Source organism: Hypoxylon trugodes (assembly GCF_022578975.1).
Source record: "Hypoxylon trugodes strain CBS 135444 unplaced genomic scaffold F4822scaffold_5, whole genome shotgun sequence".
Lineage (NCBI taxonomy): Eukaryota > Fungi > Ascomycota > Sordariomycetes > Xylariales > Hypoxylaceae > Hypoxylon > Hypoxylon trugodes.
In genome coordinates, this window is record NW_026250020.1 from 925,385 (window position 1) to 937,565 (window position 12,181).

General features: G+C 46.9%; 3 protein-coding genes across 3 annotated transcripts; 2 read left to right on the plus strand and 1 right to left on the minus strand.

The window, feature by feature from the left end:
• Positions 1–5,301: 5,301 nt before the first annotated feature.
• F4822DRAFT_429049 (uncharacterized protein) lies at positions 5,302–8,933 on the plus strand (the record flags this gene model as incomplete). Its single annotated transcript, XM_051461016.1, has 3 exons — positions 5,302–6,087; positions 6,162–7,514; positions 8,307–8,933. 3 exons carry the CDS (start codon positions 5,302–5,304, stop codon positions 8,931–8,933), a joined length of 2,766 nt encoding a protein of 921 aa, XP_051314196.1.
• Positions 8,934–9,869: 936 nt separating this feature from the next.
• F4822DRAFT_429050 (uncharacterized protein) lies at positions 9,870–10,342 on the plus strand (the record flags this gene model as incomplete). Its single annotated transcript, XM_051461017.1, has 2 exons — positions 9,870–10,158; positions 10,230–10,342. The coding sequence occupies 2 exons, from the start codon at positions 9,870–9,872 to the stop codon at positions 10,340–10,342; spliced, it is 402 nt and encodes a 133-aa protein (XP_051314197.1).
• Positions 10,343–10,784: 442 nt separating this feature from the next.
• F4822DRAFT_246325 (heterokaryon incompatibility protein-domain-containing protein) lies at positions 10,785–12,013 on the minus strand. Its single transcript, XM_051454368.1, has one exon. The coding sequence runs from the start codon at positions 11,867–11,869 to the stop codon at positions 10,874–10,876; it is 996 nt and encodes a 331-aa protein (XP_051314198.1). The 5' UTR covers positions 11,870–12,013; the 3' UTR covers positions 10,785–10,873.
• Between the last annotated feature and the right edge of the window lie 168 nt (positions 12,014–12,181).

Here is a 12,181-nt window from a genome sequence, read left to right on the forward strand (position 1 = left end):
ATGCCGTTCGTATATGCTGGTGCAGAAAATAAGGGTCTTGGTAACTGCCTAAAGAGGCAAGAGAAGGCTGCATACTTGTCTTCTGGCCTGACCCATTCGTAGCTTGGCTCTCATAAATGCGCTCATTAATGTGACATAATCCCAGATCAGATCTAGGGATTCCGATTGGACATATGTTCACTTGATGCTAGTTATAACTACTTGCCTACTTACGCACGATATAGTTCGATGTCGTCGAGAGGCCCTGTCAAGAGCCGCAATCTCCACCGAGTTCCCAATAGCGAGATGCATAGTAAAAGTTCTAGCCTACAGACTTACCTACTGTAAGGGCAAGTCACAAGACAGACCCCTAAGCACGGAAATTCCGGGACAGCACCCGACTTGAGATCAAATGCGGGTGGGATTCCTGCTTCACGGCATATACGCACCAACATGCATTTTCGTGTTACCAACAAACTTACCAAACATCTACTTTGGGACTATCGTAGGAAAACAATTCAACGACTGCTGATCTACTCCGTGTTAGAGCATTTCTTCAAATGCCTAGAAAAGCAATTGGCTATAAGAGATATGATATCCATACGGATGGCTTAGCGCTTGACTTACTAAACTCCTAAAATAAAATCCTAAACAATTATAGTCACAAACTAGGATATGTTTGTCACCGGTAGGCTACATCGAATACTCGAGGGGCAATTTCTTTGAACACACCAAGCCGTGAATTGAGATGTTTTGAAAGTTTGCGCTTTTAGTTGGGGACTTTTGTTGCAGGGAAATATGGCGATACTAGAATATCCGACATGTAATCCTAGCTTGTGACTCTCGTTACGTCTGTATATGGATCAATTTTGACAAATGCACTTATATTTTCCACCGCGGAAATGCAATTTCCTCGAAACATCTGAAGTTTGGGATCGCAATTATTAAAAATCCAAAAATGAACATTTACATCTATGTGAATCGTTTGCCGATATCCCAAAATTAACGAAATTGACACATGTCGTGTCACCAGTAGCCTGGCTTCGAAATGTAGAGCAGATCTTCTAGACGATGCTTACTACGAGATATAGATTGATTAAAATCACCCGTTCTATAGCCCATCAACCATGGCCTTGGGAATTGTTCAGACGTCAGCCACGCCTATTAATGTGTCGGTGCTGAGCTCAGCCCTTTTCTGCGGGCATTGTTAGTAACATCCCCCCCCCCTTACGGCGGCGACTAGGCGACTAAAGTCACTTGATGAGCACTTTTTCTCCATATACGATGTTTCCAACTAGCGATGATCTACTGCAAGATAAAGTTAAAAATATACCCTTGTTCTTTAGCATCGATGTGATCGACGGGTCATCAGGTCCGACGCTGAGGTTGCCACGGACATCCTGACGATTGCTTCTTATGATCTCGCGCTAATTTAGCCTCATAGTTCCAATGAACATCAAAGAATTGGAATAATAGTACTGACCCCAAAATGAAATATGCATATTTTCTTTAATTTGTCTTCGCAGAGGATCTTTACTTCTAGAAGCTGTGGCAGATATTACGGTGTTACCCCTGGTTGCATTTCCCCTGTGAGGTGTGTTGTCGACCGAACGATAAATGCCAAAAGCTTCAATCAACAACAGCGCCCAACAGTTCAATATACAATAGTGTAACTCAAATGATGGACGGGTTGCTTCGCAGACGTCCATACGTAAGTACGTTACCTACTGGCAAGCTGTCAACTGTATCTTGGAACCTCTAGGGGACTAGGGGAGGTTGGTGTCGGGGCGACGCTACGGCGTTAGATTACAGGTTCATCCAAAGGGGAAGAAGAGATGTCGGGTTACGACGAATACTACTAGTAAGCCATAAAACCCCATTGCTTCTTCCACTATGGCGACATATGTTACTAGTTAGTTGTGTGGTTACGCCCCGGCAACTATCCCGAGAGGGTTGGCGATGATCTACCAGTACGAGGATCGCTATGACCTGGTCTAGACCTAATTTCCTCCTCATCTGCTGTACAAACATACTCTTTACAGACTCATGCGCATCGTGGTAACACCAGAACCCGGAAGACCCCGAGTTGCTTGGGAAATTCGGCACATAGAAGCCGTTCAATCGTGATGGAAACAATCCGAGTTGGTCTTATTCAATGCGGTTTTTTGTTCTGATCATGCCACAGAAACTCACTAAAAGCGGCGGTTGGGAAATTGGGAGGTAGGTACTAATACACCGACCTACTAAGGGATGACAAGAGCTGGCATTTGCCGATGGTGGCGTATATTGATTTCCTGATCCCACCCCACGCCACAGCCGTGGACGGAACTATGATGGTAAATCCTTATTAAACATGCCGAGCTCTGGAACGTATCCGAAGCGATAACTACCTCGCATCCGGTGGTGACCTCTTGCTTTATCTAAGCTTTTTCGCATGCCATGGATGGACGGCTGAGGAGTGTCTTGTACCCGACTTGTTACCCCTATTTTGAAAAAATGGCGCCGTAAGCAACTGCACTCGGGGTAACACAAACGCACTTACTTATGCCTAAATTGCTTCTTCTTCCCCAAGTCACACCCGCGAAACGAGGCTTGTGACCGGCGAATAGGCATTGGCACTTGATTCACGCAAGAGTCAGATTTTCTAGCGGTGATAGGGGCTGAACACACCCACCAAGTAAATAGATTAAAATGCCAATTCTAGTGAAGATAAGGACCCCATAGGCCTGGTACTTGGTGTATATGCCGCTCTCAACCTCAATATCGGCATCATTCCATGCCCCTTCTAGAAGCAATATAATGTAGCAGGGCCAAGACGCGACTCGAGATGCTAACTCTTGGTGGAAGGTGTGATTTCTTCATCTTCATCGAGCCCAGACTGGACGGTTCTGACGAGCAAATATAATCATATTGAAGTGATCGCGAGTTATAAATCCCCGTAAATGGCTACTATAGTGGGTCGATTTGCAGTCGGCATTGGGATAGCTCTGATCGTGGCTGCTGCTTATACGATCTATCCTCAACAACCTACATCCTACATATGTTTACACTAAGCACAAGCAGACACTGTGTTGCTGCTACAGGATATATTGAATCGTAAAAATCCCCATTCGTGGATCCTTTTCACGATTTCGAGTGGCTCGCTCAATTAACTAGGGACGCTCATTTAAGCAGTGTGATAGTGTCGAGCGGTGAACTACAGATGGGTGATTTTCTCCGAGGATATTCAAATTCATATTGAAGCATTTGAAATGTGAATATCGATGACGATTATAGTAGGACAATTACTGGGCGTGTCCCCTAAAATGAACCTTTAGAGCGACTCAGTGTACTGGTGTAGTGTACTTGTGCTCCCTATCGCCACTGACACCCAGCCATCTCCCAGCTACACGAGTAGCATGCCAATTATGCCTTACATGTCGCTCTTGAACTAATGCGGGTACCATGTCATTGTACATTCGCTGAGGTATAGGTGTAACCAAGCGGATATTATAGCGGCAATAGATGTTAAGGCAGGTAATAGATTGGCTCTGAGCTATGAGGGTGCTTCATATTCTGAATACGAAGGCAATTTACGCATGATATTAAACTACGAAGTTTAAACATATCTGGGACTATCCACATCATGGTAAATGGACTGCTTCTTTAAGCATACGATGTTGTTAGCATGCCTTGGCAATCCCAAGCCAATGGCTCACTGCCATGAACCGTTCATGTACCTACTAGACGTATCGGTACAATAGTGAATATAGATACATCAACCCAGACTAATCGATCTAATCCCATAGCTTCACCTTTAGATCTAGGAGTATAAACTCCTATCTATAGTGGCAAAGGCCTTCAGCCCTTTTAGTCTAAGCCTAATGTAGGTACATGTGAATTCAGCCCATGCTCTCGGGGCCGCTCTAAACGCTGATCTGAGAGCGACGACTCGATCTAAGATGGAGGAAACCAATAGGAGTAATGGAAGAAGATCGAAACTAATATTGCTAACGCTCGGGTCATGTTCAATTCCTAAACTACCTATCAATGTGCCCGGAGTATTACGCAGAGATTCCTTAGTCAAGCACGTCAACGCTGTTTAAGCATATCTAACTGACTCGCTAGCGCATCATGGTCCCCTACTATCACAGCCCCATGACATGATAGAACAGCTATGGAAGCATGGCATAAACGAGGTAGAACAAATCAATCATACGCCTTACCGCGGCGGCGGGCGCGTTCACGTGTACAATCTCCAAGAGACGAACCATAACCTAATCGCAGAGCCGCCTGCTCTCGAAGCGCGCTAGAATCGTTAGGGCTGATGATTCTGGGGTATGGTACGGTAGCGTAGGTATGTCGGGATAGTGTCGTCACCGGTCTGAACGAAACAAAGAAACTCCGCTCTATAATCACAAGGGAACCAAGATTCGTCAGCTCCTGTGACTCTTACCTTTGTCGGACCAAGTTTTCGGGTCTCGTCGCCCAATCAAGTTTATCATAATCCTTCAGTCTTTACCAATTTCGCAATTCGACCTATGAACCTACGAATAAATTTATTGTTCTCGAAGGTGGCGTGGGAGCGGGGAAGAATGTGTATTTTGCACATCTACCAAGGGTACAGCAGTATGTAAGACTTTAGAAGAGGGGTATCGCCCAAAGAAATGTAGTATGGCGCTCATATAACTCCCTCGGCAGGCTGGCTAGCTGCGTATACTAGCTAGGCAGCAGCGAGATTATAATCCAATTGAACCAATGAAGTGTCTCCGGCATCATCATCTTGATAGCGAACTTCCTTTTTCGCAATTTCCACCTGCAGCCACGTCCTTGCTAAGTTAGCTATTGACGTAGCCTGCCGTGTGCTATCACTTCACCGCTTCGCCGTATAACTTTATAAGGCAATATTCCGAAAATAAATATGCAGGACTTGTGCGCAGGCTATAGATATGGCTTACGCAGCCTCTTTGGCTACAATCGGAGTAGAATCGTCGTTCTTGAATCAATCGGAGTCATTTTGCAAGATAGCGAGGGTGAGCGATGGCGTATAGGCCTTGGCAATAGCGATGGTGTGCTTGTTGGTTGGAGCAAGGCTCTGATCAAAACCACCACCAATTGTAGTATTCTCTCATATCACTTCACTTGAGATAGAATCAATTCTACATGTCAATTGACGTTATTCTTGTAAAACCTGTTGATTTAATTGGTCTTTAATTAGAATTCTAATCCATCTTCGTTCGCCATTGCGGTAAGACTACGCGCGAACGTTTCGAACTGTAGCAGAAACAGCCTTGGCGATAGTTTCAGTCGTCCTGCCAAGAGCGTTTCAACTACGAAGATACCATGCCTCACTCCGACAACTTGTATTCAATGAATGCCGACCAAGGCGAGGATGGCGAGGATTATGCAGATCAATTATCGCCTTCAGACGGCTATTTTGCCTCTTCATCCTCGTCATCCCATGCTGTGCCAAACGTGCCAAACGTCTTCGTCCCCGACCCCACACTACAAGAAACATCGGAGTTGGACGCGGAATCAAAAGCTCGAGAGGCGGAAGAAGAAAGACTTTTATCCAACGCCGAAAGGATTGAGAATTATTACTCCGAGAGCAATTACCATCCCATAACGTCAGGCAGCAGTCGAGAATCTGGTCAATCAGAGAATCGCGCCACTAGTTCGATCGCATCGCGTCAAGCTCAATTTAATCCCACGTCCATATATACGTATTCGCCGTCGTCAGCTTCACATAACCCTCTGCGAAACTATCCGACACGAACGCGGGCCTCTTCAGTATATTCTGACGCGCCACCGGCGTACTCTCCTTCGCCCGTGACTCCCGTCGTACCTATCAACCAACCGACCCAATCTAGAACATACAGCACATTCACATCTACCATGGGTGTTGCGGATATTATTGAAAATGAGAGGCTGCTAGAGCGAGGTCCCGAAAGCATCGGCCAACCACATGACGAAGAAGTTGGTGGCACGCCACCACATTGGAGTCGTCGAGTTAGAAGACGGCTGCCTACGTGGCTCGGTTGCCGAACCCTGACGCTTGGTCTGATTGTACTGGTTGTTTCGATTGGATTTTTAGCAGGCTCCTTCCGAATATCTAAGCAGGATGATCATGTAAGCCGGGATCCCCGACTTTTCTTCAGTTCAGCCACAATCTAGCGGAACCTTTTACTAATATGGTGATCCAGAGGAAGACTATCGGGGCACAGCCCGTTGTGCAGATTCCGCCAAATTCCGGAAAGGAACCCGTAACTGCCGAACCCGTTACCGAGGAGCCGGTAGCTGCAGCTCCTTTCCAACCATCATACTGTGAGGATGCGCAGTACCGTTTCGATGACCAGGTCTTGGCCCTCAACTTTGATGTGGGCCGAAATGTCACCTTCATAGAGGACCAGCATGCGCACCCGGGAACAAGCCAAGTGCACGTCGCCGGCCAAATCAACGTGCGACGACTTGATGCCGGCGGCGAGCCACGCTTGGTATTGGAGATCGCTACCAACGACAAGGGTGTCTTACTCGACGTCTTCACTGATGAAGATGCCCAGGCCATGAAGGTGAGCGTCCCGAAGAAGTACGACTCCGTCGACCCAGAATCTTGGCCTTGTGTTGAGATGAGGGCAACGATCTGGGTCCCCTCAGATGGAGAAATCGGCGTGCTCTCTCTAGGCGCAGTTCATCTCGATATTCTTCTCCTAGACGACCTGTCTATCCACGTGACGGACTATTCCCGGATTTCATCAGTGGTTGGTGGCATCAGCTCTGGTGCAGAGCAACCTCTTTCTTACAATGACTCCCTATTTCTGCCGATGGCGCCAGATTACACTTTCGTGCCCGCAAAGTCTTCGTATGTACTCGACTCGCGCATCATTGAAGTGACAACGACGTCCGGCAGGGTTGACGGTAACTGGCCTCTGTACGATATGCTTGGGCTACACACGACCTCAGGCGACATCAAAGTCTCAATCACGCCAAGGGAAGAGCTTGAGGAGGACCCGAAACCGGCCGTCCTGTCCTTGAGTTCGATTTCTGGCGCCGTTCACGCTACGGAACCTGTACATACCGAACCATGGATCCCCCTGCGTGACTACCTTGTCGACATTAAGTCTACCTCAGGCGGGATCCACGGCGCCCTCGCATTCGGTGCCGGTATCGAGCTTAAGAGTATTGCTAGCGATACTGCTCTTGATCTGCTTCCTGTTATCAACGAGAACAAGTTGTCACCAGCCCAGCCAGCTCAATTAGAGACCACGACAACAAGCGGTACTACCGCTCTCCGCATACTTGAACCACTCTGGTTTGGACGAAATGGCACGACTGCTAGCAAGCCCCTGAACTGCCTCCAAGCTATCCACAAGTCTACTAGTGGGGACATCGGACTGCGGTATCCCCAGGCGTGGGAGGGATACCTCCAAGCCGAGACAACAAGCGGAAGACTTCAAGTGAGAGGGAAAGACGTTAAGATAATCAAGTCGGTTGGTGGTTGGCCAGGATCTAAGTTGGAAGCGCAGAAGGGCCCTGGTGGTCCCGGCTCAACCGTTCAGGTTCATGCATTGATGGGTAGTTTGGACGCTGTCATTGGCAGGGAATAATGAACAAAGGCATTAGTATATATGGTACTCAGGTATATATTTGAGAAGCGGGAGTTTGGTGTGATGAAGGATTGAAGAGGACATATGGGACTTGGGAGATTAGGAATACCCTCGCATTCGTTACTTTGGTTCTACTCAGGGATGAGATTCATGGCGTTGAGGTTAGCCCGCATAGGTTGGGTGTTGGGGCGATTCTCTTTGAAATTTGGAATGCAATGAAATATTCTTTTTATGTTTTATGTTTTGCGTGTCTTTAGTACTTTCTGGTTGATGTAGTTGGAAGTTTGGTTAGCTGGATATAAGGTTACTCCATACGTGTTATCTGCATAACCTTAAGGGGTGACTAGCTCCATCGAGGCTCCCATTTCCGATTAGGTAGGCCCATTAATCAATCAATACGAAGTCGAAATAAACTTATCTTATATTTCTAGGAAGGGGCCTGGAGGGTATTGCTTCACGGAAGGAACTTACGTATTAATCATATCCCGTAATTGGCAAGTTCACTAGCTATCCCGATCCTAACCATCATTATCGCAACCATAACTATTACGAACTGCTAGATCAGAGCAGCATGTGTTAAGTCACCAAAACCCGGAATTTCTTAGTCAATCGTTATATACATAAAAAAGAAAAACAGAAGAACTGTACATATCTCAAATACCGGCTACCAAATAATCACTTCTATCCGACCCCACGAACCGGTGAAACCCACGCAAGATGTGTTAGATACACAAACATTGGAAGGTCTGCTTGACCTGTCTTAGCATCACGCCGGGTAGCCAGGCGACCCAATATTGCCGCGTGAGGGAGCGACACCGTATAATAGACATATCACCGTCCACCTGCCCCAGAAATCATGGCCTTCCTTATGCGCCACATGTCGAGATCATCAACGAAGGGGAGTGGCAAAACTGCTTCTACTGTGTTTCGGGATTCGAGTTCCCATATGAAGCTGTTGAGATAGAAGCCAGAGAGCTGTCGCGTTTTCGGTTAGGGGCCGGCGACCCCTCCTCGGAAAATGAAGACGACTCACGAATACTACCTTTACGTCCGCGACCAATATCTCTCCCGGAAGAACCATCAGTAAGCCAACGGCAAATACCTATACAATCACCACCTCGACCACCACAGCCTTATGGCGGAACAGTCTCCGATGATGTCCCCGATACTGAGGAACACGATCACCCTGAAGGGATCCCGGCCTCACTATGGGTGACTTTTCCACCCAGATTGCAGGTGGCGGTCACGCAGGCTTTGAACAGGCCATCGCTTGATGATGAAATTGAGATCGATGTGGATGAGCTTTTACGGAGTGGCCCAGGGTCTGGTCGGCGCGGGGGTAGGCGGCGCGGGCATCGTGAAATACTGTGAGCGTCCTGCTTAGGGATTCCGAAGAGTGCCAGCGTGAGTCCTCGGTGGGCAGAACGAATCAGTATTCCAATTTACAATCGACTGCAACAGTCTAAGTGCCAAGGGAAGACATTATGTTGGACACATCACTACTGGAGGGGAATTCAATAGGCCTTAATCCAGCGATACCTTAATGTTATACTCCGAGTCAAACCCTCCAAGGAGGGAGTACTTAGTGTTCAGCGGTATACTCATCACCACACGGTTTATACCCATAATAGCACCCAAGCGTCTAGTTAATTGTTAATGAGACCAAAAATAATCGAGATCATAGATTAGGATGCATTCAGCCTCGTACATAACAGTTGAATGTGATGAAGTCGATGTAGTACCAGCACATGGCATCAATGTGTCCTTTGAAGGTACCTGCCTCTCCGTTATTTTATCTGATGTTTCCCATTCCTTTCACGACAGACTGCCGTGACACAAGACTGGCACTGATCAATTCATTCAACTTAAACAATGAGGAACCGACGTCTTTGTCTTTTTTGCGGACCCTCAATTGCCCCGTCCAGGACGTGTCGTGAACAATAGATGCGCAATTGGTAGTGTTGTCGTGACGAGGTGACAGTTGAAATGATGACCAACTTCGGTTCACCATTCAAGTACAGCACACACGACGAATGACCCACGCGGAGTCACTTTGTCGCCCTCGGAAACCCTCTTTGATTATTATTCTTTTCAATATTTGTTTGTAGGGCACATCTTACTAAAATCGCAGTTCCTTCATCTCAGCAATGCCAACCCAAGGACCGCATCCGCAACAATCAAGCGCATTTTCACCGTCTACCTAGTACCTGTTTGCTACATCAATACTATTTAAAATTTCACTCTGCGATAAAACGCCGTGTCACAACAAATCTCTTTTTCCGTCTCTCGTGTTACATCTCTGAGACCATGTGCGTCGAAGTTTGGAACATCTACCGAGGGTGCAACCACAAGACATACCAAAACACCGCGCTCTGCCCCGTCGCCAAAAGATGTCCACCCGAAGCTGATATGACCCTGGACAAGACCAAGTTCCTCCCTGATAATCAGCCCAAGATACCCCCCGGCCTTCTACAATGCAAGCTAAAGACCGCCACGAAGCCTGTAGCCTCGGAATGCCCTAAGTGCGCAAGACAGAAGCAAGCTGCCCGCGATGGAGCCACGTCTCGTTCTGGATCTAACCAGTCCACGTTGAGAGGTAAGAGTTCCGGTGTGCTTGAGACTATCGACGAGTAGGCGTGGAGGAAATCTAGCTAACTCATACGGCAGGTCAACGACTCGGTAGTCCGTCGCCGGAGGGAGAGGGGGTGAAGCGACTTCGCGATTCTCTGATAATGCTAGAGGATTATCGAAAGCCACCTTTTGGACCTGATGGCAAATAGCCGGAAGTCTGTTGGAGGACCCCGCGATGAGATTTCTGCGCGGTTGATGTATCTAGCATGAGACGGATAGATGGAGGGATTTCCGTCCGTAGTCCGCAGTGAATAGCAGCATGGTACGAGAAAAAGGCGTTTCCAACAATTGAATCAGCTTCGATCCTTGCGTGACGGTGACTTTTTAACGGAGTCTATAATCATGCGCAGATAATAAATAGCCCATTGCACTTCTGGATCCTCATGTTGCGGGTCATCCGGAGTATTGTCTCTTATGTATTCAAAGGCGTCCCTCGGATGATCTTTCGTCATACTCAATAACTCTGCGGGGCTGTCTCGCATCCAAAAGAGTGGAATTGCCATGTAAGGCGAATCCCAAGACCATATTTTCGGAGACGGGGCCTCCTCAACGAAATTATATAAGATGTCGAAATGTTTGTAGCTATCGTCATTCGCAACTTGTAAGGAGTCGCTTAAGAGCTCCCTGAAATAAGCGCCGTCGTTTCCCACGAAAGGGTGAAGATGATACAAAGTTTTGTATTATAATTCCCTCGGAGAAATAGTATAATCGGCTAGAAGAGGGACTGGGGTTCTGGGATATAGTCTAGGAATGGATAAAGAAGTTATATCCCCTATTAACCCCAATAAGGCAAAGACCTTATCCCTAGGATCAGAGCAAGACCATTTTGAGAAAGTTGATAGTAGCAGGTGCAGAATCCTCTGGTGATAGTAGGGAGAACAGCTTCGCCAGTAAGACCTGTAGCCAGGTAGTATCTTTCCTACTACTTTTTGTTCTGTTGCCGTTTCCGGAAGTCTAGTAAAATTAAGCCAGGAGTCCGACCGCCAGAAGCTTAACTGCCCACATAGTATAAAGATGTGTGACGGAAGTATAAATTCCTGAATAATCCACATTCTCGACCAATATGGGCGCATAAAGAGGTTCGCAATAGCCTTTTCAGATTTCTTTAATTCTTGTTCGTATTCTCCCCAGTATCCCGGACACCAATCACGATCGGGGAGGTGAAACAAGCTGTGCATAGCCAAATTGGAATCGTCGTATTCGGGCCCGAGCCAAGCAATGACTGAATCTGCGGAAGAGAAGATGTCTCTCATCATGTTGACTTGATGACCACGTTCAAAGTCGCCTTGTTGGTTTATACATATAGCATCGACCCAAAACCTGTTCCACAACTTCTTGGAGTTAAATTGTTGGTCTATGGGCATGCTTCCCGTTATTGAGGGCATATTTGTTGGCTCAAGATCAGGTCTAATAAGACTCTTTAAGACGCAAAGGACAGCCCACAGATTATCGCGTACGAAGTAGGGTCTTCTGTTAAGTGTTATTTTGTGGCCAGGAGAATCCTCCCCCCATGTATAAGAGAGCGCGATAAAACTGGGACATTGAGATATTTCGTATGTTTCGAGGTAGCATCGAATCAAATTATCCCCTAGACCTACGTTAGGAATAAATTTCAATAGTCTAATTTGGCGGCTGGATCTGTCTATTGGGGTGTATTTGAAGATACCGGATGCCATGGTTAATGCAGTTAGCTTTGTGTAGTTGAACTGGGAATTGAAACTAGGAGTGTATAGTTATAATCAGATTTTAGGTAGTAAGAAAGGAAACGTCTGAAGTTGTTAATATAGATCACTGCCCCAAGTCATCACCACAAAGGCAGTGCTCCAGATGAATGCTGTCAATACCTCATTTGTCGATAATGATCACACGTTGCGTTACAAGGTCATTAATGAAGGCCTAATAACTAGCTAACCTGGAATGGCTACAATACCTGGATGCATACGTATGGTGAACTCCTGGCTGGTTTCAAGAAGCCATCCAGATCGCGC

Coding starts and splice junctions, on each gene's coding strand:
- F4822DRAFT_246325 (XM_051454368.1), bottom strand. CDS start 11,869: ATGGCATCCGGTATCTTCAAATACACCCCAATAGACAGATCCAGCCGC.